This window comes from Cricetulus griseus (genome assembly GCF_003668045.3).
Source record: "Cricetulus griseus strain 17A/GY chromosome 1 unlocalized genomic scaffold, alternate assembly CriGri-PICRH-1.0 chr1_0, whole genome shotgun sequence".
Taxonomy (NCBI): Eukaryota; Metazoa; Chordata; class Mammalia; order Rodentia; family Cricetidae; genus Cricetulus; species Cricetulus griseus.
Window position 1 is genome coordinate 230,567,977 of NW_023276806.1, and position 26,392 is coordinate 230,594,368.

The 26,392-nt window shown below is 48.3% G+C and overlaps 1 protein-coding gene and 1 pseudogene across 1 annotated transcript; one reads left to right on the forward strand and one right to left on the reverse strand.

The window, feature by feature from the left end:
• The first annotated feature begins 2,109 nt into the window (after window positions 1-2,109).
• LOC113832479 lies at window positions 2,110-7,240 on the forward strand (annotated as a pseudogene).
• Window positions 7,241-13,386: 6,146 nt separating this feature from the next.
• LOC100750512 (H-2 class II histocompatibility antigen, E-S beta chain) lies at window positions 13,387-25,815 on the reverse strand. Its single transcript, XM_035451431.1, has 6 exons — window positions 25,725-25,815; window positions 24,339-24,608; window positions 22,108-22,389; window positions 21,327-21,437; window positions 14,863-14,974; window positions 13,387-13,747 (listed from the first exon to the last, which is right to left on the reverse strand). The coding sequence occupies exons 1-6, from the start codon at window positions 25,813-25,815 to the stop codon at window positions 13,387-13,389; spliced, it is 1,227 nt and encodes a 408-aa protein (XP_035307322.1).
• Window positions 25,816-26,392: the final 577 nt, after the last annotated feature.

Consider the following 26,392-nt stretch of genomic DNA (forward strand, 5'->3'; position numbering starts at 1 on the left):
AGAAATTTCCTTCATGGGCATTGATCAACTCTGTGTCATCCAGTTGGACTATGTACACAGCACTGACAGCCCTCAGCTGTGCCCTTCCTTCTCACTCCCATGTCATGAGGAAAGAGAGAAAAGCATGCTCTCCTCTAAGCCTGTTAATTCCAGAGCAATCATGTTCCTGCTCAGATGACAGAAAGGGTCAAGAAAGTTGTACTTTGGCTGGAGGGATGGCTGCATACTACTCCAGGGGATCTGAGTTCGATTCCCAGCATCCACACCTGGAAACTCACAACTGCCTGTAACTACAGCTCCAAGGGATCTAATGACCTCTTCTGGACTCCCAGGACATTTGTGCTCATGTGCACAACACACACACACACACACACACACACACACACACACACACACACAGAGAGAGAGAGAGAGAGAGAGAGAGAGAGAGAGAGAGAGAGAGAGAGGAGAGTTCATGCATGGCACAGACACATAATTCAAAATAATTCTTGAAAACGATAGAAAGAGAACACTAGTTTCCGTCCTTGAATTCTAAATCTAAGATTGATCATCCACAAGCAGGTCATAAGAGACATACAAGAATAAAACAATAACAGACTGATGTTTTCTAACAAAACTGGATATTCACAATGCTGACTTAAAAATAAAAACTAAGCTTTGAGGAGAAATCATTTGAAGAAAATGATTCCCTCATAAATGGAGATGTCCACTAAGATTGGGTAACTTTCAGCAGCTGCCAAGAGATGATAACTTACAGTAGAGTATGAAAATGCAAACTTGGGGGTCTGGAGAGATGGCTAGGTGGTTAGGAGCACTGGCTGCTCTTGCTGAGGACCAGGGTTTAGCTCCCAGCACCCACATGGCAGCTCACACTGCCTGTAACTCAGGTTCTGGGCATCTGACATCCCCTTCTGTCCTCCACAGACTCTGCACACACGTGGTGTCCTCCACAGACTCTGCACACACGTGGTGCACACACATGCATTTGGACAAAGCACCCATACACATGAAATACATTTTAAATGCAAATCTATTGTGAGTTGACAGAGCCCTCTTTTGGTTGTCATTCTGTTTTTTATTTGAGACACAGCCTTGTGAAGTTCATGTAACTGAGGCAGTACGAATTCTGTCAGAAGTCGACATCATGGAGAAAATAGAGGGAGAAGAATGCTTGGTTTTAGTCTCTAACCCAATTAACCATGTGAGTGACCCTCAGACCTGATTGCCTCTCCTGGTAATGTAGGAGGCAGTTTACTGTGAGAAGTCTCCAAACTGCTTTACTGTTGCTTATTTTATGGCTCAGCCCAGTACAAAGTCCCTTGGGCTTTTATTTCCACTCTTGAAGTAACTGAAGAGCTGGAGATGACTGTAGCTTCCTCCTAGACTCCAGGGGGAAACTCAAGCCAGAGCCTGGAGGGAAACCCTGTGTGTCCCCCATGCAAAGAATATCTCTGAAAACCGACACAGCCACACCGTTGAGTGTGCAGGTCACCAGGCCAGGCTTCAGATCACTGAGGATCCCAGGAGCTTCCAGGAACCCAGAGCTCAGTCCAAACGGTGAGTGAGGAGTTTGTGACTGTGAGAAGGTCTGTCCAAGGGAGGTGTGGACCTCAAAAAGGGGGTATTGAAGTCATGAGAATGTCGTGAGAAATGGCCCCTTTATTGGGAAATAAGAGAGTAAATGAATAAATAGAAGAATAAATAAATAAATAAGAGTGAAGACAGACTGGATGCGTGGGTAATCCACTTCCTCCTGTGACTCCAGTGCCTTACACTGAACTCAGGGAATCCAGCTCTGAGATCCCCTGTCTGACCATGGACCCACAGAAAGCCAAGAGAGCCCCCCTCCTGCACACAGAAAATGCTTGGCAGTTTCCCATGTCCATGAGGGAACTGTTGGCCTTCAGAATAAAGAGAGGACATGAAAGGCCTTGAGAAGTTGTGGGGTTGGTGGGTTTTGTCTTAAGAGTTTTGTGGGAGACACAGTTAGAAACCTGTGGACAATGCTAAGTCTTTGAACTTTTCCTGAGAACCTCCAACTTTTGCCCTTCTACAGGTGAACTTGGCCTTGACCTTCCCTCTGGAGATGAAGGGCTCTCCCCCCTTCCCCCAGATGGCTGTCTCCTCTCTCTGCTCCTCCTGGTGTCCACTGGAGTCTTGGGAGGTCAGGGCTCTGCCTCCTGCTCTGTATTTATTTTCTTGTTTTTAATGGCTTCTCTCAAGTAAATAAAATTGCTTGTCCAAGAAATGGTCCTCCCCCATCCTTTGGATAGTTTTTATAAATCTCAGAACTGTGACATTTACCTAAACCTTCACTGAGTGTGGGTGAGTTTAGCCTGTTATGGGCTCCTGTGTCTGTTGAGATAGCCTTCCTGAGGTTCACAGGGTGTGTCAGTTTCTTCCTTGTTGTGGCCAGCTACCAGATAAGAGGTAGTTTCAATGGGAGGTGTTCAGTTTGGCTTATGGTTTGAGGGTTTGGGCCACTGTGTCAGGGAAGGCGTGCATTGGGGGTTCTGTGTGCATAGGAGAACAAAGAATTTGGATTCATAATTCTTGGTTGTGATGTTGACTAAATCATTTATTCTCTGGGGGATATTGGCCCCTCCTTTATAAAGCAAAAGCACCCTCTAGAAGAAGTTCCCAGACTCCAGAGAGAACTCAGAAAGGAGATCATGTGAATGGCACAGTTGGGTATTATTTCCTGAATCTGATGTCAGGTGGTAAATATAAAAATCCAGATGAAACGTAGGGCTGTGCATGCTAGACATCTGGTCTACCTTCAAACACATGCTAGATATCTGGTCTACCTTCAAACACATGCTAGACATCTAGTCTACCTTCAAACACATGCTAGACATCTGGTCTACCTTCAAACACATGCTAGACATCTGGTCTACCTTCAAACACATGCTAGACAATTGGTTGACAATCAAATACTAATGTCCAAAAAATGCTCATTCAAAATTCTGCGAATTTTTTGTAAAAACCCTTAGGAGGGTTCTGTGTATGTATGGATGTATGTATTCATGTGTGTAAGCTTGCATGTGTATGTGTGTGTGTGTGTGTGTGTGTGTGTATGTGTGTGCATGTGTGTGCAAGTTTATTATAGGACTGTTTATAGCAATAAGGTGAGAGTGCTATAAATGTTACCCATTAGGAGAATCTTGACCATAATGGTATAGATTGTTAAAAATTAAATAAATAGGGTATAACTAACCATATGTACTAAAATATTTGGAAGCCCTCCATTGCCAAAACTGATGCATGATTGCATTCATGTGAAACCATGATTCACCACGGCATTGTGGCTTCACCCAAAGTGAAATAGTCTTTCTAATTGTACATATATGTACAATGACACCGGTGTTAAGTAGATGAGAACACACATCCTCTGAGTCACAGAGGCACCCTACATTTGGAAGCAATGTAGAACTGAAAAGAGCCTCCCCCAATCTAGCAATGGCTGCTGGAGCATCACTGTCTCTGGGGTTATGGCCAGGGCTGTCAACTCTCTCTCTCTCTCTCTCTCTCTCTCTCTCTCTCTCTCTCTCTCTCTCTCTCTCCTCTGCTGTTTTTGTGATCTTGGCTATGTGGGCATACCTGAAGAATGTCCATTTTCTAACCTGACAATAAGATAAGGCGATGTATTTCAGTAGATTCGAAATACTGCAATAGCTGACATTCTGTATAAGTGCTGATGTTGTCAAAGTCCCAAGAACACACACACACACACACACACAGACACACACACACAGACACACACAGAGAGAGAGAGAGATATTTATACACATTTATATAATTATTAAAATTTTATCTATTAAAATTTAATACCTGTGTCAGGGTTTCTCTGGTTAGCTCTGTCTTGGAACACACTCTGCAGACCAGGCTGGCCTCAGACTCACAGAGATCCACCTTCCTCTTCATCCTAAGTGCTGGGATTAAAGGTGTGTGCCACCACCACTCAGCTCAAAGTTTAACATTTTTAAAAAGTAATACAAAGAGAAATATGTCTAGTTCCCTAAATATGAAAAGTCAGGATTGTGTGTCAGAAGTCTCATGTCTCTAACTTGATTCCATAATCTGTCTCTGGTCCCAGAAGTGTCTTCGTTTTCTGTGAGGGGACAAACTGAGCCCATCACGGTCCTGCTTGGGGCTGAGGCCACTCTGCCCTGCCAGCTGTCTCCTGCGCAGAGTGGGACATCTCCCATGCACATCCGCTGGTACCGTGCCCGCCTCACCCCTGCTGTGCTGGTGTTCCACGATGGACAGGAGCAAGGAGATGTGCAGATGCCGGAGTACCGAGGCAGAACCCGGCTGGTGAAAGATGCCATCGCCACGGGAGATGTGACTCTGCAGATACAGCAAGTCCAGGCTTCTGACGATGGTCTGTATCACTGTCAAGTTACACATGGCTTCACCTCCCAAGAGGCTGTGATTGAGCTCTGTGTCAAAGGTATGTGAGCTCCGCACAGGGTGCTGGTTGTGATAAAAGATAGACAGCAAACTGTCCATAAACCTTCTTATGACCATCCTCGAGCTGCCTGTGATCCTGGATGTGTTTATGTATCTGTGGGTCATCACTGCAGTGTGCAGTGAGAGTCAGACTGTGGGACATGACTGCAGTGTGCAGTGAGAGTCAGACTGTGGGACATGACTGCAGTGTGCAGTGAGAGTCAGACTGTGGGACATGACTGCAGTGTGCAGTGAGAGTCAGACTGTGGGTCATCACTGCAGTGTGCAGTGAGAGTCAGACTTGGGACATGACTGCAGTGTGCAGTGAGAGTCAGACTGTGGGACATGACTGCAGTGTGCAGTGAGAGTCAGACTGTGGGACATGACTGCAGTGTGCAGTGAGAGTCAGACTGTGAGGCATGACTGCAGTGTGCAGTGAGAGTCAGACTGTGGGTCATCACTGCAGTGTGCAGTGAGAGTCAGACTGTGGGACATCACTGCAGTGTGCAGTGAGAGTCAGACTGTGGGACATCACTGCAGTGTGCAGTGAGAGTCAGACTGTGGACATGACTGCAGTGTGCAGTGAGAGTCAGACTGTGGGACATCACTGCAGTGTGCAGTGAGAGTCAGACTGTGGGACATCACTGCAGTGTGCAGTGAGAGTCAGACTGTGAGGCATGACTGCAGTGTGCAGTGAGAGTCAGACTGTGGGTCATGACTGCAGTGTGCAGTGAGAGTCAGACTGTGGGACATGACTGCAGTGTGCAGTGAGAGTCAGACTGTGGGACATGACTGCAGTGTGCAGTGAGAGTCAGACTGTGGGTCATGACTGCAGTGTGCAGTGAGAGTCAGACTGTGGGACATCACTGCAGTGTGCAGTGAGAGTCAGACTGTGGGACATCACTGCAGTGTGCAGTGAGAGTAAGATTGTCTGCCATCAGAGGTTAACATCACAGACTTAACATTTATATACCAAAGGGATGTCTGTGTGCCTGTGTGTGTGTGTCTCTGTGTGGTGTGTGTGTGTGTGTGTGTGTGTGTGTGTGTGTGTGTTTGTGTGTGTGTGTGTGTGTGTGTGTATGTGTGTGTGTGTGTCTGGGTGTGTGCCTGTGTGTGTGGTGTGTGTGTGTGTATAATTGTGTACATATGAAGGCAGGGGTCACACTCAGGTCATTGTGTGTGACAGGGCTCTCATTGGACAACTCAGCTAGGCTGGGAGATGAGTGAGCCCAGCACCCCACCTGTCTCTGGTCCAGAGCTGGTGCCACCACACCCAGGTTTTCATTTGGATTTGAGGAAGTGAATTCGGGTCCTCATGGCTGCACAACAAGCACCCTGATGCATTTGACAAACCCTCTGAACCTGTTTCCATATCCTACAAGATCCCAGACAGTATATTCAGTAGTAACTCTGACATTAACGTTCAGTAAATCCAGACAGAAAATACAATCAGACCCATTTTCAAGTTTTAACTGTCCCAAGAACAACACCTCATCTCTCTGAGTCCAAGCACATGCAACAACAGTGAGCTAAGATCAAACTGAGTCTGGGGCAGCCTCAGCTGAACTCTGAGTTCCAGGCTGCCCTTCAGTATAGTAAGTTCCCCTTCCCTCATGCACTGTGGCCTCCAGGAATCACAGGCCTCAAGCAGATGTCTTCTCTCCTCAGGGTTAGGCTCTGCCCCTCTCAGGGCCTGAGAACAATGGGATCCGAGTGTCCTGTTCCTCAAGTGGCTGGTTCCTAAAACCCAGGGTGCAATGGAGAAACAATGTTGGGGACACTCTTCTGTCCTCTTCTGAGTCACAGACCCAAGACGGAGCCGGGCTCTTCCACGTGGAAACGTCTCTTTTGGTCACGGATAGAGCTGTGGGCAATGTGACCTGCTCCATCCAAAATCCCCTCCATGACCAGGAGGAAGTGAAGGCCATCTTTCTCCCACGTCAGTGAGGACCAAACTCCCAGGCAGGGGAAGGAGAGGGGTGGGGGCTGAGAGGAGCTGCCTCTGTCAGGTTTCTGGCTGTCTCTGTCTGCACCCTGTCAGAGCCCTTCTTCCCCAGGACTTTCCCATGGAAAGTAGCTCTGGCTTGCCTGCTCCCCATACTACTGGTTCTGTTTGGTGGGACCAGCCTTGCTGGCTGGAAAGAGCACCAAGCTAAAAGCTGAGAGGTGGAGAAAAAGTCAGAAGAACAGCAGGAAATGTCTCAGAAGAAGGAGGAGATGAAAATCGCACTGAAGAAAAGAGGTATAGACAGGGGGGAACCACAGAATGAGTCAGAGGGCTGTAGAAAGGCTGGGGGACTCAAAGGAGCTTGAAAGGCACAGAGGGAGGGGGCCTCGGAGTGCTCCACAGAGCCATAGTCATTGCAGAGGACCAGAGGGCCATGGGGAGTGGACCTCAGGCCAGTGAAGTGCAGCCTCAAACCACAGCCCAGGCCTTCACACCCTGCTCTTCAGTCCCATGTGCCCACACCCCACCCTTCTTCCAGAGGGTGCTGCTGCTGTTTCTTACCCTATGAATCTGTCAAGAGCCTGCTTGAGAGGAAGCCCTCACCCCAGGGCACCTTATCAGTTTCCCATGGCCATATGCACATGCTTATCCCCTACAGGAAAGCCAACCCCAATTCATTTAGTTACTCTCCAGGCCCAGGGCGGCTGAGACCCAGTGTGATGGATGGTGTACCTTCCCTTTCTTTCAGATGACCTCCAGGTCGAGCTGGGTGAATGTACCTTCCTCAACTGTCCCTGGTATGTTCTGTTGCAATTGGAAGAAAGCCCTGCTGCACCCTGATAAGTGACACATGGGCATTAAATCTTTCCAGCAACTCTAAAGCAATGGCATATTACCTGGAAACTTAAACACATGTGTGCTCACACATGCACACTTTAATGGCTGTCAACTTACAAGGAAAAAAACAAAAACGAAAACTTTTTTTGAGTCAGGACCTCCCACTACCGAGGCTGGATCATCACGTGCTGTGTAGCTAAGGCTGGGTGTGAGTTCCGAGGCCTCCTGCCTCACCTTCCAAATGCTAGGATTTCAGGTGTGCATCATTTGTTCTGGGGGTTCAGACAATTCGTTATTTTCTGTAGCTAAGAAAAAAGGAGAGAGAACTATTTACTTATTGTGTGCATGTGTTTATGTGATGTGTGTATGAGTGTGTGTATAAGCATGTGTGTGATGGGTGTAAATATGTGATAGACAGAGTGTGTATAACGTGTGTGCATATGTGTGAGTGTGTGCATGTGATGTGTGTGAGTGTGTATACATGTGTGTGGTGTGTGCATGTGTGTATGTGTGTGTGTGGTGTGTGCATGTGTGTATGTGTGTGTGTGTGTGGTATGTGTGTGAGTGTGTGCATGTATGTATGTGAGTGTTTGATATGTGTATGTGCATTTGATGTGTGTGAGTGTGTACATATGTGTGTGGTGTGTGCATGAGTGTGTGGTATGCGTATGAGTGTGCCCATATGTGTATGTGTATATGTGTGTGTGGCATGTGTGTGAGTGTGCATATTTGTGAGTGACTATGTGAGTGTGTTCATGCATGTATGTGTGTGTGATGTGTGCGTGAGTGTCTGCATGTGTGTATGTGTGTGTGGTATGTGTGTGTGTACATGTGTGTATGTGAGTGTGTGATATCTGTGTGAGTATGTGACTGTGTGCAAGTATGTATGTGATGTGTGTATGATGTGTGTGACTGAGTGCTGTGTGATGTGTGAGTGTATTGTGGTGTGTTGTGTGTGTGTGGGTGGGTGTCTGTGTCTGTGTGTGTGTGATGTGGAGTTCACAAACACACTAGGTCATTCCTTGATCCCGTCTGTGCAATTCCATACATCAGACACTGTGCCACACATAGGTGGCACAGCTGTCATCTCTGACCCTGTAGAAGTTGAAAGTCCCCAAAGAACATCAGCAAGAAACCAGGCTGTTCCAGGCAGCCTAAGTGCTGGCAGAATCTGACAGACAGGTGAGCCTCCAGGGTGACAGACAGTTGGGCCTCCAGAGTGACAGACAGGTGGGCCTCCAGGGTGACAGACAGGTGAGCCTCCAGGGTGTCAGACAGGTGGGCCTCCAGGGTGTCAGACAGGTGGGCCTCCAGGGTGACAGACAGGTGGGCCTCCAGGGTGACAGACAGTTGGGCCTCCAGAGTGACAGACAGGTGGGCCTCCAGAGTGACAGACAGGTGGGCCTCCAGGGTGACAGACAGGTGGGCCTCCAGGGTGACAGACAGGTGGGCCTCCAGGGTGACAGACAGGTGGGCCTCCAGGGTGACAGACAGGTGGGCCTCCAGGGTGACAGACAGGTGGGCCTCCAGAGTGACAGACAGTTGGGCCTCCAGGGTGACAGACAGGTGGGCCTCCAGGGTGACAGACAGGTGGGCCTCCAGAGTGACAGACAGGTGGGCCTCCAGGGTGACAGACAGGTGGGCCTCCAGGGTGACAGACAGGTGGGCCTCCAGGGTGACAGACAGGTGGGCCTCCAGGGTGACAGACAGGTGGGCCTCCAGGGTGACAGACAGGTGGGCCTCCAGGTGACAGACAGGTGGGCCTCCAGGGTGACAGACAGGTGGGCCTCCAGGGTGACAGACAGGTGGGCCTCCAGGGTGACAGACAGGTGGGCCTCCAGGGTGACAGACAGGTGGGCCTCCAGGGTGACAGACAGGTGGGCCTCCAGAGTGACAGACAGGTGGGCCTCCAGGGTGACAGACAGGTGGGCCTCCAGGGTGACAGACAGGTGGGCCTCCAGGGTGACAGACAGGTGGGCCTCCAGAGTGACAAACAGGTGGGCCTCCAGAGTGACAGACAGGTGGGACAGACAGGTGGGCCTCCAGAGTGACAGACAGGTGGGCCTCCAGGGTGACAGACAGGTGGACCTCCAGGGTGACATACTGGTGGACCTCCAGGGTGACAGACAGGTGGGCCTCCAGGGTGACAGACAGGTGGGCCTCCAGAGTGACAGACTGGTGGGCCTCCAGGGTGACAGACAGGTGGGCCTCCAGAGTGACAGACAGGTGGGACAGACAGGTGGTGAAAGGTTCAGGCATTATGCTGGCCTGCCCCTGTTACCTGGTTGAACAGGCAATACCTTGGTCAGCCCAAGGTTCCATGGGAACTAAGTCTGCACGCAGGTGCAGAGGACCCCTTTAAAAGATAGGCCCCTGCCCATTTATTCTCTCAGTTTCTCTGCCCTGCTATGTTCCTCTGTTCCTCTGTCCCACGCTCTGTGCGCTCTGTCTCTCTATGGCGACCGGCCATGGCGGTCAGCCATTTACCCTGTTCCTCTTCTTAGTCTCCCCATTCTACCGGGCCTTATAATAAACTTATAGTCTTATGTCTGTCTCAGCATTTCTCTTTTCTTCTTTTTAAACAAAACAATAACAATTTGGCGCCTGGACGTGGAAAGGCTCTGCCCTTATACCTTCTCCCGCGACCCGCTGGTGGGCGCGTCTTAGGCAAGGGTACGCTTACAATCCACTTCCATCTCCGCTTTTCCTGGTACTCCCTCCTGCCTGCAGCATCCTGAGATGCCGGAATTCAACTTGCCGCTTTTCCAACTAAGTATTTCTGGAACTCACTGATCTGCCTATTCGCTACAATCTGGTAAGATATCCAAAACCGTTCCCATGGGGCAGACCCAGCACTGTTCTCTCTGGGTCCATTTTTCGGTTTCGGACCGGGTGCTCTCAGACAGGGCAATCTGTGCCATTTTTTGGCCTTGCCCACGGGAAATACATTTTTACGGGATCTTTCAGTTACTGGCAGCGAATAGGTAAATGAGCGGAGTTCTGCCTCCCAGTGGGAACTTTCTTTCACCTGGGAATGTCCCTCATTGTTCTGATTGTTCTATTTCTGACTGTTTTTCTTGGTTGGCAATGTCTACTTGAGATGCTCTGAGAGTTTTGTTTGTTTGCTGGTTTTCATTTTTCCACATGAATGAGGTTTGAAACATTTCTGGCAATTGAGAATATGCTTACAGGGTCGCCATCTCAAACACGTGGGCTAACCTGGGGGCCGCCATCTTGGTCATAACCAGGTGACCTAGCTTAGGCCTGCCCACTCAGTTCAGTGACTTGCACAGGCAAGCACTGCCACCTGACATCTTGCTTTTTATTTCTTCTTTCACTTGTTGGGTGCATTTCCTGAAGGTCAGGCGTGGGATCCCGCTCCAGGAGCGGTGCTTTTTTGCTTTTTCAGTTCGGACGCTGGGTCCTTTTTCGGTTTCGGGACAGCTGTGTCCCCTTCGGGGCCAGGCCCCTGGCAACTCCCACGGGCAGACGTGCATCCGGAGAGGAGCTTTTTGCCGGTTTTCCACTTGCCTCACCCATGAGAAATGCATAGAGGAACCTTTCTGGTTTTATCCAACAAGCAGGTAAACAGACAAAAGCGGCTTACGGTTGCCGCTGTTTTGGTCATGTGACCTACCTGTAGGCACGCCCAGGTCTTTTTGCTTTTTATTTTATTTTTTGTCTATGATTTCTTCTTTCACTGGCTCTGTTGTTCATGGCTTGTTTACTAAATACTGTGCTTTTCCAGGGCCCTCTGTTTCAATCTACAATCTCCCTTTAAATCTTCTGTCCATTTGCTACAATGTATGCAATGTATACAGAGATTACCTTCTGGTTCCCCCTTTACTGTTATCCAGTCCTGCTTGTCTCTGTACCTGTAATTTAATTTTACACTTATCTAGCTTTATATACAATTTAAATTAAACTATACTAAGCCTCATATTTCTAAATTGCTATATATCTTTAAATGATGGTAAACATTTAAAGTCATAAATTTCTAATCTACCTTTACTTAAAATATAAGCCAAGTCTATACAACTTAAATTTAACTCATGTATCTTTAAATGATTATAAAAGTTTAAAATCATAAAGGTCTATTTCAAATTAACAAAATATTTATACCACTCAATCTATCCTGTAAGCCGTTTACAAAGGTACAGCTTTTATTACAAAAGGTATTTTTTTCTTTAATTAAAGACAAACTTAACTGCTGAGATAACCAAACTAGACAGCCCTCAAATGCTCAGAGATCTAGAGAATATGGCATTTAAAATGTTTTGTTAAAAAGCTTTTTATAACAGAGAGATAGGCCAGTTACTGGCCCCACCCCATTTCCTCCGAGAAGACTGATGGGCACTAAATAAGCTTCATCTCGAGTCAGTGACAACGCTGGTCACTGAGCAACCCTGCCCTTCACCTCAACTACTACAAAGTATTCCAGACCTTGGACAAGAGGACAACGGAATCGACTTTCCCGGCGTTGCTTGGGCCAACGGTAGGCGAGTCTTCCCAAAGTCTGTAATCCACAGGTCACAAGTTATCAGCAAGAAGGCAGGTGTCCTGCAGCCCACTACTATAGATGGAGGACCTTGGGGATGGCTGTCCATGCAGCCTGCTGGCAAGTTTCTGTTATTCTTTAATCATTGATTCAGGTAAAATCTTATCCTTCTCAAGAACTCTGATGCTTTTGACGACTGGTAGTCTTGCCAGCTTAAAGCAAAACAGATTCCAGGAACAGGTATTTTAGGGTTTATCTATGTAAAGATAGGAAAGTCTAAGATGTATAAAAGTCTGAGAATGTAGTTACAAAGGCCTGAGGATAAAAAGGCTTAAATGATGATAAAGTGAGTTGACATTAAAAAGAATGAAATATGTTCCGGATTTCTCTATTTCTCATGCTACTGTTCATAGTAAAGTTCAACAATACCACCATATGATCATGACTACAAGGTCAAGATTAAGATGCTTTTCATTGTCCAAAAAAAAAAAAAAATCTGTCTATTTTAAAATGGTAATACTTTCAGCCAAGTTGCTTCTAACAAGAATATGCTTCTAACATGTCTAATACTTATGTTTCCACAAACTCTAAGGATTCTTGTAAGTTCCAGGGAGCTGAATCAGATCCAAACAGGTCAGATTCACTCCAGGTAATATCCAACCTTTCCCCGGTCCCAATTTCCCTTCCCTCATCTTGGGACTCCTCGGGAACCCCTCCCTCATCTTACAATCTTCCCCTCAAGTGACAGGACCTAAGAAAAAATTTTTTCTAAACTCAACCTTGTCTTCTGCTCTGTCAACATCTTGCCATGTCTAAGAGGCACCAAGGAGTTCCATACAGCCTGGACTACAATGAAGCAACCAGCTACACCAGGACGTGGCAGCACCCCAACCTTCTCGGGTCCCCCAAAGATGGTCAACGGAAGCAGTCTTAAGAATAATAAGTAGAGGTGGGAATGAAAGGTTCAGGCATTATGCTGGCCTGCCCCTGTTACCTGATTGAACAGGCAATACCCTGGCCAGCCCAAGGTTCCATGGGAACTAAGTCTGCAAGCAGGTGCAGAGGACCCCATTAAAAGATAGGCCCCTGCCCATTTATTCTCTCAGTTTCTCTGTCCTGCTTTGTTCCTCTGTTCCTCTGTCCCGCGCTCTGTGTGCTCTGTCTCTCTATGGCGACCGGCCATGGCGGTCAGCCATTTACCCTGTTCCTCTTCTTAGTCTCCCCATTCTACCGGGCCTTATAATAAACTTATAGTCTTATGTCTATCTCAGCATTTCTCTTTTCTTCTTTTTAAACAAAACAATAACAGGTGGGCCTCCAGAGTGACAGACAGGTGAGCCTCCAGGGTGACAGACGGTTGGACCTCCAGGGTGACAGACAGGTGGGCCTCCAGAGTGACACACAGGTGGGCCTCCAGAGTGACAGACAAGTGGGCCTCCAGGGTGACAGACAGGTGGGCCTCCAGAGTGACAGACAGGTGGGCCTCCAGAGTGACTGACAGGTGGGCCTCCAGAGTGACAGACAGGTGGCCCTCCAGGGTGACAGACTGGTGGGCCTACAGGGTGACAGACAGGTGGGCCTCCAGGGTGACAGACAGGTGGGCCTCCAGAGTGACAGACAGGTGGCCCTCCAGGGTGACAGACTGGTGGGCCTACAGGGTGACAGACAGGTGGGCCTCCAGGGTGACAGACAGGTGGGCCTCCAGAGTGACAGACAGGTGGGCCTCCAGGGTGACAGACTGGTGGGCCTCCAAAGTGACAGACAGGTGGATCTCCAGAGTGACAGACAGGTGAGCCTCCAGGGTGACAGACAGGTGAGCCTCAAGGGTGACAGACAGGTGAGCCTCCAGAGTGACAGACAGGTGGGCCTCCAGAGTGACAGACAGGTGGGCCTCCAGAGTGACAGACAGGTGGGCCTCCAGGTGACAGACAGGTGGGACAGATAGGTGGGCCTCCAGAGTGACAGACAGGTGGGACAGACAGGTGGGCCTCCAGAGTGACAGACAGGTGGACCTACAGGGTGACAGACAGGTGGGCCTCCAGAGTGACACACAGGTGGGCCTCCAGAGTGACAGACAGGTGAGCCTTCAGGGTGACAGACAGGTGGGCCTCCAGGGTGACAGACAGGTGGGCCAGGGTGACAGACAGGTGGGCCTCCAAGGTGATGGACATTTCTGTAAGCAGCTTCTGCTGAGACTCCAACTATTTATTCTGAGATATTCCAACTGGGGCTGGGAGACTCCTCAGAGCCTGGGAGACCCTCAGGTCCTGGGAGACTCCTCAGGTCCTGGGAGACTCCTCAGTAGCAACCGCTACTCTTGCAAAGAACCAAGTTCAACTCCCACGGCCTATATACTGTGGCTCACAGCCATCTGTCACTCCAGTCCTGGGGGATCCAGCGCCATCTTCTCACCTCTGCCGGCACTGCACTCATGTAGTGCACATACATACATACATGCAAACACTCAACACATAAAATAAAATTTAAAAACAAATATTGTTAAAAATGTCCTGTGGTTCTGAAGAAGGGAGCTAAGCACTGAGGATAGGGTCAGCATTCTCCTTCACTGCAGGGGAGGAGGGTCAGCCATTCTCCTTCACTGCAGGGCAGATGGGGGCAGGATTGGCTATTTTCCTTCCCTGCAGGGTGCAGAGGACCAGCATTTCCAGCTGCTCCCCTGACTCCTGTCCTCATGGCTGTGTATATCAGATGTTAAATTTCTTTGTGGAGGGAGCGTCAATGAGAGGACACAGTGCTGTGTCTGTTAGTAAATGAAAGTCCTCACCTCTCCTCCTCCTGGGGCTATGGGCATGGACATATCTAACTTCTCAATAAAACCTGAGGCCCAACAGCTGCTGCATCTGAGCAAGAGGGCCTTAGCATTCAGGCCAGAATCATTTATCTGGCTCAGGTTCTGAAGAGACACATTCCATGGTGACCAGGACTGCAGAGCAGCAGGAAGCTCCATGGTGGGGGGTAGGGGGGCATGCCAGCTGGGGCTCCCATCTCAAGTCTGTTCATAACAAGAAACCTTGAGAACACAGAGTGTAGTGCCAGAACATAAACTTCAAGTCAGGACCTCAGCCAAAGGGCTTTCTCAAGCTGGACCTTCTAAGGCTTCCACAACCTGATAAACAGCACCATCCTGGGGACCAGGGTGTGGACTGTACTAGGGTCCAGCCTGGTGACCAGCAGGCAGTCCATCCTGGGGGCAGCCTGGGGACCTGGGTGCAGCCATCCTGGGGATGTGTTATAATGAGAATGAAAGTGGGAAATTTCCCATGAACTCCGTGCTACTCATTCCTCACAGCTGACGTGTCCCACCCATGTGTCTTCAGAAGTGCCTGTGGGAGGGCAGAGAATGGAAGTTCCTATCTGTTCCAGAAGACGAAAGCTGTACTCTAAACTCCTCCAGTCCACACAAGGGAAAGTATATTTAGAGTAATTAACCCGAGCATCAATATTTAATGAGGAAAGGAGTGGAAAACTTAGGTCAAACAATGTACAAAGTGAAAGTGGAAAAAACTGGTTTCCTCTGGAGGAAAATCCAAATGTTAGTTCTGTGGATGTACATGTGTGTTCTTTTGAGAACTGGAGGAAGGAGCTTGACCACGCTGACGAGTCACTCTGTCAGTCTCAGAATGAGTCTGCTCCCCATGTTTGGGCTCAGCTCGGGTAAAGGAGAGAGAGGACAGAACTCATATCTGAGTGTCCCCTCCTCCTCCAGCCCCAGACATCTCAGTCTGCAGAGGACTCTTGCAATGAACGACCAAACCAGAGCCATCCTAGAGAAAAGGCCAAAAAGAGCACTGTGTGAGAACCTGACACCGTGACCTGTGCAGATGGCTTACACCGTCCCCTGAGAAGCTAACAAGCAGGAAGGTGCAAGAACTCCACATGCCCTGACAGGCAGGAAGGGGAGACAACTGGCCCTGACCCCAGGGTGGCCAATTATCAGAGTTACAAAAACAATCTTTGTGAGTACACATGGAACCAGAGATAAATCTATAGAAAATTCCCAAACTCCCCAAGTTCCTCGAGACACCCCAGCCAATCAGCTTATACCTATATCCCTCACCCTATCCTGTGGTCTTTGTCTTTAAAAGCCCCTTGCTTGTGAGGCTCCAGAGGCCTTTCTCCTGCTGCTGCTGTGTCAAATGTAAAAGGACTGGTTTCCTTTGGTGGAGAATTCAAGCCTAGGTCCCTGACGAGGCTTGAATAAAGAAACCTTGCAATTGCATTCAGGAGTGTCAGCTCCAAGTGGTGGTCAATCTGGGGGTCTTGTGGGCTGGCATAAGAGCATGCCATCAGGCTGAGTGTCTTGGAGATCAGAAGGATGGTTTTCTTTGCGGTGCCTGTGACTCTGGACCCAGACACACCCTGAACTCATCTAAAGGGAGATATGTGACCACAGGGAGCCTCAGGTCTGCCCCATGGAGCCACTGAGATTTATTCCCTTCCCTGTGTGCTGGGCCAGCAGGTTTTTATCTCAGGGTAATGATACTGGGAGATGAAGGTCAGGTACTGTGAACCCAGGGATGGGGGTAGGGGGTGCATGTGACCAGGAGTGGAAAGTCTAACATAAATCTGCAGGATGGCTTCTGGGCCACCACTCTCTGTGAGGCTGTGTACTGGGCAGTCGCCTCTCCTGAGCCCCTGCCAGTCAGTGTCTTCTTGGAGCATGAGGATAGGTGGGTCTCACTCAACATGACAGATAAAACTCATATTCATATTTACTCAGGCCCCTTCGATGGGTCTCTGAGACCTTTATCAGGCTGCCAGCCAGTGACCCAGGGCCTTTGTCTGTCTGTCCGGTTCCTCACCCAGCACAGCTCAGTGACACCCCCACACTGTGAAACCCCGAGACTGTGTTAATAAAATTAACCTTAGGTTAGTTGACAGGAATTAGCCCTAGAGAGGACAGAGGAGCCAGGAACATGGATGGAGAGACACACAGGAAGGATTAGGGAGACACTCAGTTTCACAGTCTTTTTGATGTGGGACGAATGGAGAGACGACCAGCATCATAACAAGGTCCTGGGGACCAAACTTGTGTCCTCACGGTTGTGAGACAAAGCTTCATTAACTGAGCCAGGTCCTAAAACAGACTCAAAGCTGTATAGGATAATTCTAATTGACAAAGAATGTAAAATACAAATGAACTTATCCCCTACACATTAAACTGCCTTAGGCATAAGCAGTGTCTTACTGTGAGCCATTCCTTTCTCTTTGCTATTTCTTTTCCTTGAAGCTCCTTGAAGCAGGTGATTTTTGTTCCTAGTTTATGTGAGGAAAATGTAAGCAAATATCTTAGAGTTACTATTACTCTGATGAAGCACCACGACCAAAAGCAACATGAAGAAAAATGGTTCATTTCACTTACTTGTCATTATTACGGCTTGTCTTAGTTAGGGTTTCTATAGCTGTGAGGAGACACCATAATCACGGCAACTCTTATAAAGGAAAACATTTCATTGATCTGTAGACAACATTAAGTGAACTGTGTGCCACACAGGGTGTGGCTTGAGCAAAGGACACCTCAAAGCACAATCCCACAATGACACAGTTTCTCTAACAAGGCCATACCTACTCCAACAAGGCCACACCTCCTTAAAGTACAACTCCCTATGAGATTATGGGGGTCAATTACCACATTCTACCCCCTGGGTCCCATAAGCCTGTAACAATATCAAAATGCAATTAGTACAACTTCAAAAGTCCCCAAAGTCTATCACTATCTCAACCATGTTTTAAAGTTCAAAGTCTCTTCTGAGACTCATGCAATCTCTTAACTGTAACCCCCTATAAAATCAAAGTGAAAAAGCAGATCCCATACTTCTAACATATGAAGGCACAGGATACACATTGTGACTCCAAAACATAGGGAAAGGAGCACAGAGAGGAAAAACTAGACCAAAGCAAGATTGAAAACCAGCTGGGCAAACTCCAAACTCTGCATCTCCATGTCTGATGTCAAAGGGCCCTCAGATCTCCAAATCCTTTCAATGTTGTTGACTGCAAGAGACTTCTTTTTCTTGGGCTGGTTTCACTCCCTCTTAGCAGCTTCCCAGGGAAGTAACCATGGCTCTGCCATCTCAAATATCTTGGGGTCTCCAAGGCAATGCAGGCTTCACAGTTCACGCAAAGGCCTCAATAGGCCTCCATGCAGAGAAAACCCTGACACATACCTGGCCTCAGTTGCTTTCCTTAGTAAAGGAGGAATATTCCAAAACCTCTGTTTTCTATCATAATTCTAAAGCCAGAACCACAAGGCTGAAGCAGCCAGGTTCTGCTGCCTGCTAGGGCTGGAACATGGCCCCTCACTCAATTACATCCTCATCAGTTTTCTGTTTTGATGGTCTCCTTCGATGCCTAAAAGTCACTGTCCTGCAACTGGATCTGTAGACCAGGCTGGCCCCAAATTCAGAGGTCCTCTGCATGCCCAGTGCTGGGATTAAAGGTGTGTGCCACCTCATCCAGCTCTAAGTTTTTCTTTAATTCCTTTGCACAAGTAGGAAACTTAGCTGGCTGGGACCTTTCTCTGAGGTCATCACGCCCTTTATTCCATTTTTTAACCCATTTAGCTCCTTGAACACAGAATTTATCTCTGTTCGACTTCATGGGGCCTTTTTTCTATTCAGTCTGTACATTCTGTATTTTTAACTGCTCAGATTGCTACTTTTTTTATCATAAGTCTTCATTAGAATTAACACTTATAACCACATGACAGAGTCTATCCAAGGGAATTAACCCAAAACTCATCACTTTAGCCTCAGGCAGACTTTTCAGCCAAGGGTAAAAAGCAGCCACATTCTTCCCCAAAATATCACAAAAATCTCTAGGCCACATATTAATATTCTTCTCCTCTGTAATCTCTTGAACCAGGCCCACACAATTCACCAAATCACACTCAGCACCACAGTCTTCCATGTTCCTACTAGTGTGCCCACTAAGTAACCCTTAAAGCATGACTGCTTTTCTAATCCACATTCCCAAGGTCCACATTCCTCCAAACCAAAGTATGGTCAGGTCTATCACAGAAATACCCCAGTCTCTGGTAACAACTTCTGTCTTAGTTAATGTTTCTATTGCTGCCAAGAGACACCATTACTGCTGAAGGGATGAGCCCCCAAGCCTATCCCCTCCCCCTCCCCTGCTTTAGCAGTCATGACAAGCTGCAGAAAAGACATGTAGGCCCCTGACACAGCACATGTCTGACCTTGCTGGGCCTGCCCTAGTCACTAGGAAGTCAGATACCCGCCTTGTGGCAAGGAACCAATTTGAAGTTAGCTGGCAGGACTGTGCTTTATGGCTCTGGGTGTGCTTTAAGGTACAAGTGCCACAGCAGTGATATGAAGAGCATATCAACCTCCCTGGGAGGGCCTATAGGCCATAGCAACCACTTGACCAATCAACACAGGACAGGTCGTCCAAGCCCGGAAGCACACCAATTATGAGACTGTTGCTTAGCTCTAGACACTCCCTTTACGTAGCCCAATAAGTTTCCCACCTCTTGGTTCTTCAAGGCTTTCTCCCACCATCTGCCTCCATGAACGGATAAAAAGCCAGAGTTAATGAAGTTAGCTCTTTAAACAACAATAAAAGACTCTTTGCTTTTGCATCGGAACAGGTCTCTGGGGGCTTGAGAATTTGGACACAATACTACAGCAACTCTTATAGAGGAAAAGACTTTTAATTGGGGTGGCCTATATGTTCAGAGGTTTAGTCCATGACCATCATGGTGGAACACGGTAGGGTACAGGCAGACATGGTGCTGGAGAAGGTGGTGAGAGTCTTCAATCTTGACCTGCAGGCAACAGGAAGTGAACTGAGTCACTGGGTGTGGCTTGAGCATATATGAGAACTCAAAGCCACCTCCACAGTGACATACTTCCTCCAACAAGGCCATACCACATAATAGTGCCTGAAGATGGCAGTTTCTGTCCTGCCTGGTCCCACAGCCGCTTAGCCCCAAATAAACACACAAAGACTTATAATAATTTATAAACTGTTGGCTGATGGCTAAGTCTTCTTACTGGTTAGTTCTCTCTTAATTATTAACCCATTTCTATTAGTCTATGTATTGCCACAAGGCTGTGGCTTACCCGCAATCTGTCATGTTACTCTGTCAGCAGCACGGTGTCTCTGTGTGGGCCTCTCTCCCTTCCTCTCCCCAGCCTTCTCCTGGTCTGGTAGCCCCATCTATGCTTTCTGTCTGGCTATTGGAAAATCAGTGTTTTATTCATCAACCAATAAGAGAAACATATATACAGAAGGAGCTCCCCCATCAAATGCCGCTCCCTATGAGCTTGTGGGGACCAATTACATTCACACTAACATGAAGTCCATTACTGAAGCAGGTCAGGACAGGAACTCACACAGGCAGAAACCTGACAGCAAGAACTGATGCAGAGGCCATGGAGGAGGGGGGTGCTCCTCATGGCTTTCTCAGGCTGCCTTCTTACAGAATCCAGGACCACCAGCCCAGAGATGGCATCTCCCACCTTCAGGTATCAATCACTAATTAAGAAAATGCCCTACAGTCTTGCCTGTAGCTCATCTGAAGGAAGCATTTTCTCAATTGAATTTCCCTCCTCTCTGATGACTTAGCTATGTCAGGTTGACACAAAACCATCCAAGACAGCAGGCATTGTGGCAGCAGATGGGCTCAGACCCACCAGACAAAGGGCAGCTGTGGGGAGGGAAGCTTCTGCCCAGGGAGATGCCAGGCTGGGGCCAGGGGCTGACAGGGAACACAGGTCTACAGTATCCAGAGCCAGGAGGAGCCAGGTCCTGGGATACTCTGGCAATGGAGGAAGTTGAGCCGTGGAGACAGGGAAAGCTCCTTCCTTCAGGCTTATCACCTCACCCCAGTTCAGGAGTCCTGCAGAGCACAGGGGTCAGAGGTGTTTCCAGACCTAACTCTGCTATGATTTCTCTCCCTCCTTCAGGCCTCTCCTGACAGCATGGCAGTGAGCAGAGAGAACCCCAAGTCAACACTGCTTCAGAGAACAGACTCCTTGGAAAGTGCAGGTAACAAGGCTCAGTGCAAACCTCCAGGCCCTGGGATCTGCACCTTCCCAGTGTTTCTGTCTGGTACCCATTAACCCCATCCCCACATGGTAGGGAAAGCAGATCTGTCTCTGAGGGAAGACTGATGGGTGTTACTGAAGCCAAGACTGTCTTAGAAAAGAGAATAAAATAAACACTTAAGTGCATGGAGGAAGATCTGTCCCCATACACATGTCCCTAGACTCTGAGCTGCCACCTGATATTCCTCTGGCACCACAGCCCACAGCAGTGAGGCCAGAGCAGACTGTGGACAGAGAGAGGGGCTCAGGAAGCCTCAGGCACACAGCAGCCCAGTGGCTCTTCCTTCTCTCTTCCTCTGTTCCCAGTTCTCAAGTCAGAGTCACCTTAGCTTTCCCATGGCCATATGTTATCACTCCTTAGGATCTAATCCAGTAACTTCAGACTGTTGGGTTCAGAGTTGATTGAAATCTGAGGTCACAAGTTCTGTGACATCCCGAGAACAAAGCGTGGCTCTTCCCTGAAATGCTATGGGGTCTTGGCCACCACCAGGCTCCTTACCTTTCTGGTTCCTGAAGTAGATGAACAGCCCCAGCCAGAAGAAGAGCAGACCCAGCACGAAGCCCCCGATTCCACTCAGCATCTTGTTCTGTGCAGATGTGGACTGTGCCCCTGAGAAAGGAAGCCAGGTCTAGAGGTTTTCAGCCCAAATTCTGTTTCCCCTTGGGACCTTGAGACACAGAGCTTAGAGACTGGGAAGAAGGCTGTTCTAGAAGAGCAGGAATTGAACACCCTGCTGATGTTGGAAAGCAATCAAACAGCAAGAGGGTCACAGCATGAAGAGACTTCATATGGCTGCCCTGAGCTGAGCCTCTGAGCTCTGAGGCTGCCCTGTCCTGAGGGTGACAGAGCTAAGCAAAGTCAGAGCTGAGACTGGAGCCCCTGAGGTCAGCTGTGACCCTGTGCTTCTCCTTGTCCAACATCTGCATGAGCAGCAGCAGAAACACAACCCAGCCAGAGGCAGAGGCTGCAGCCAGGGACAAGCAGGTCCCTGGGCTGTGGTGTCACTGGAAGGCTCAGAAGAGTGTGTGGTGGCCTAACTGCTTCCCAGGGGACCAAGGTGCTTGTAGAAGATCACACACCTACCCCTGTGAGCCATGCTCAAGGATAGGACAGCACAGACCAGTGGAAAGTGTGTGGGCATTGAGAGCTGGCAGATGGTAAGCCACGCCCCTCCCTGTGGGCGGGGACTCGCAGGGTCAGAGAAAACTGACAGAAAGGGGTATGCCAAGCCCTCTCCCTGGTGGGCGGGGACTCACAGGGACAGGGCGTTCCCACTCACTCCACTCCACTGTGACAGGGCTGGTCAGACTGGGATGCTCCACCTGGCAGGTATAAACCTCTCCACTCTGAGGAACTGTCTCCAGCATCACCAGGATCTGGAAGGTCCAGTCTCCATTCCGGATCAGGCCTGTGGACACGATCCCAGCCTTCTCCTCCTGGTCATTCTGGAACCATCTGACTTCAATGTGGCCAGGGTAGAAGCCGCTCACAGAGCAGACCAGGAGGTTGCGGTGCTCCAGGGGCTGTGTCTTTGTCAGGTACACAGTCACCCTGGGTTCAGCTAAAGGAGAAAGGGAGGTGAGAATAAGTCATGAGGGCAGAGCTGTCCTCCCAGGTTGGCTGTCTGTCTGCCTCAGTCTACCCGGAGTGAACTGATTTTGACATAGCTGTCCCAGGACTCAGAGTCTGTTTTCACACTTTAGCTGTCATCTACACTCCCTGGAGGAACCACCAACTAGAGGAGAACATTCTGGCAGTGAGAGAAAAGCTCATTTCCCAGCTGTGGTAATTTCCCCAACAGGTAAATTACACACATGTGTCCCTAGGTTCTGTCTCTTCTTGTTGGAAAAGTAAGGTTTCCAGCGAGCTGTATGTATGGTCTTGTAAAGCTCCCTACTTTTCTATTTATGATTTAAGGATTTATTTTGATACTAAAGGATCTTCAATTAAATTTTTGGTTTTTTTGTTTGTTTGTTTGTTTTGTTTCTTTTTCAAGACAGAGTTTCTCTGTGTAGCCCTGGCCATCCTGGAATTTACTCTGTAGACCATGCTAGCCTTGAATTCAAAGACTTACCTGGCTCTGCCTTCTGGTGCTGAGAGTAAGGCTGTACAACACCACTGCCCAGCTTTAAGAAAAGTTTTCAAGGGCCAGACTTAACAGGGATAAACTTATGAAGACCTAATTTTATAAAAGCTATTAAATTGTTCTAAACTGTTGAAGATAATTAAGATGTAAGTTAGTGGTCAGTAACGTCATAAATGATAAGATTGTTTAATCCATGTGCTTAGAAACACTCTCACAGTCATGCTGGGTACAATTAAATCCACTTACACAGACCAGCTCTAGTCAGCCTGCTGTATATGTCCTCAGGGTTAATCCTAAAGCAAGTAACTGAAAACAATTACTTTGTTTAAAGTCAGGTAGACTTGATACATGGTCCTCAAAATCCTCAGAGATCTGCTAAATTTGGCATGTTAAATGTTTCATTACAAAGCTTTCCATGACAGACAGGAGTGACAGCTCCAAGAGACAACCCTAAGTTCTCCAGGAAATCCACAGGGCACAGGCAGGTAACTCCTCCTGGATGGTGGTAAAAACACCACTGGGCAAGGACTCTGATGATGTTGACAGCTAACTATAGCTTTATGGGTTGGCTTGCCCATCCCTGGAAAACTGCAGCTGCCTGCTCAGGCCATATTTTATGTAAAATCAGGCCTCACTTTATAGAGCCATTAGGTCTGCCGCTGAGAAAGGCAGACAGAACAGTTTACTTTGCTGGCTTCACACAGAAAGATAAACTCATAAAACAGGTCTCAATGTAACATCCTACTAACCCTCTACTTAAAGCACCTTGATTTGCAATGACTGTTGTTGTTAACAAACCATCTGTGTGCTGTGTCTTGTGGTATGAAAATAAAAGATTTGAAGTTTAATTGAGACACGAGGACCTAAGACAGTCATTTAAGCTGTATAAATGCAAGTTGTAAAGGCGGAAGGAGCCTTAGGAAAATACGAGATGTTTCAGATCTCCTTCCTCTCTGTGCGATTGTTACATTAAGACTTCAAAAGTTCAGAGTTTTAGCAGTGGTGGCAGCGCACACCTTTATTCCCAGCACTCTGGAAGCAGAGGCAGGTAGATCTCTGAGCTTGAGGCCAACCTTGTCCACAGGGAGAATTCCAGGACAGACAGAGCTATGAAGAGAAACTCTGTCTCAAAACAAAACAAAACAGAAGTTCAGAGTTGTAACATTAATCAATGGAGTTCTGATAAACTATTAATCCTGCTCTACCAAAGTATTGCTAATGTCATCATAGCCACAAGCTCAATATTTTAAATTTCCTTGGTTGTTTTCTAAGTATAGTCTTAAAAGTGTTTCTCATGCTGAAAACATCTCTGCCCTATCTATTTATATCTATCTCTCTCTAAATATTTGTGTGACCCTCTCTCTCCTCCCCCTCTCTCTCCTCCCCCTCTCTCTCTTTTCCCTTCCTCCCTCCCCCGTCCTCACCTCTCTGCAGCACAGTTAATAGCCCCACAATTGCATAGTTGAATCTGCAGAATGTGTCCACCTTGGCCCGCTTCTGCTCCAGGAAGCCCTCCTGGCTGTTCCAGTACTCGGCTTGGATCTTCCCCAGCTTAGTCACTGCTTGGTACTTGCCCATTTTGCTGTCAAATCGCAAGTGTTCCTCCTGGTTGTATATGTGTCTCTGCAAGTACCACACCCTCTCCGTCCCATTAGAGAAATGGCATTCACTTTTAACTTGTTGCAAGAAACGTGCTGTGGAGACAGGAGTGTCACCTGCTCAAGTGGCTCTCTCTCAGGGACCAGACATCCCAAATCCATCAGTCCCTGTATGGGTACCCAAACCAGCAGGGCATGAACGCCCTGGACCACCTCTGCCTACACTGCTCTCTCTCTCTCTCTCTCTTCTCTCTCTCTGTCTCTCTCTCTCTCACACACACACACACACGCACGAGAGAGAGAGAGAGAGAGAGAGAGAGAGAGAAGCTATAAAAGAAAAGAAAAGGACCCAAAATCTGGGAAAACCTAACTTCACTTCCAGAAAAAGCACAAATACTCCCACCCTTTCCTTAGCCCACCCCCTCTGCCAATTTTTTAGTCCTTGTCTATGACCTCCTGCTCCCAAATGTGTGGAGAAGTTGATGTGCCATTCCATCTCCCACTCTTAGCCAAGAAACATCTCTGCTGGGGCTGCCAAGATGGCTTAAAGGTAAAGCGTTGGCCTTTCAGCCTGAGATTCTGAGTTTGATCCCCAAAGCCCACACCTATAACCCTGTGATAGGGACACAGCGGAAGAGCCATGAGTCTCACAGGCTGCTAGCCTAGCCTACTCTGCTTGGTGAGCTTCAGAACTATCAAAGGGCATGTCCCCAAAATTAAACCTTCTGAAGAATGGCAGGGATGTCTCCCTCTGCCTTCAACTGCTCAAGAAGACAGGAATTGTTGCTACTCGCCCACAGTCTAGAAGAAAATAACTAACCAGGGGGGTTTAAAACAAGACAGAACAATCCTGCCATGGCCAACCAGAACGGACTGGTAGTAACACTTGCAGTCAGGTCACCTTCTCAATGGCCAGCACCCAAATGGGTGCATCGCTGCTATTTCAGAGCCAGAGAGACCCATGGAGAAGGGACACCTTCTGAACCTGGGGCAATAGTGTCCTGAGCTCAACCTGAGGGCTACAATGGAGACCACACAAAATCCTGCCCACCGCTGTGCCTCAGCGTGACCCCCACCCCCATTTCATACTCAAACCTCTTCACCCTTTCTAGAATATTCTGTCAAATGCTCCATAGGACTGGCCATGCCCAGCCTCCTCCAAAGAGGAGAAAATGACCTCTCCTCACTTCTGCACCTACCCAGCAGTTCAGCCCCTGACCAAAGCCACCCGAGGGCTCAGGGCCATCAGGGTCGGGACCACAGCTGCCACACAGGAGCGTCTGGGGAGCCAGGGACCCATCATGGTGGAGGATTGGATGGTGGTCTCCCACCCTGGAAACTATCTCCCGTATCTGTCTACACCCAGGTCAGCAGAACCCGGGGATCCACTGCTTTGGTACTGTGTTGAGTAAAGTCAGTACTGGGGAGCCAATCAGTATCAGATGTGAGCAGCATCATCAGTTGCTAGCTAGAAATTCAGTATGAGGGTCCTCTTTGGAAACAGAAATTTCTTTTCTAGTTAGTTTTAATACTTGATCCAGTTGCAGTTGAAACATTAATCAGATCACAGTGCTGAACCAGCTCTGCTGTGGTCCGTAATTCATTCATCACTGTGAGCACTGGGGGAGCGATCACCTCCTACACAGGGCTGTTGGCACGACTGTGTGTTTGGAATTTGTGGGAGCAAAGGAGGTGACTGGAGATGACAGCAAGCCAGGAACCTTTAGCCTTGCACTTACTGCCCCTCAGGTTAATGATGGAGATGACAAAGGTGATGCAAGTTTGTCCACTTCAGGTGAAGTCACCACCATCTCAAGTTCCCTAGAGCTGGACAAGGCTGTAGTGTTGCAGACATCTCCAGGAGCAGCTTCCCCTAGTAA

Coding starts and splice junctions, on each gene's coding strand:
- LOC100750512 (XM_035451431.1), bottom strand. CDS start 25,815: ATGATGGGTCCCTGGCTCCCCAGACGCTCCTGTGTGGCAGCTGTGGTC. Junction 24,609..25,724: donor TCGGGTGGCTTTGGTCAGGG/GCTGAACTGCTG, acceptor CTGTCTCCACAG/CACGTTTCTTGCAACAAGTT. Junction 22,390..24,338: donor ATTAACTGTGCTGCAGAGAG/GTGAGGACGGGG, acceptor TTTCTCCTTTAG/CTGAACCCAGGGTGACTGTG.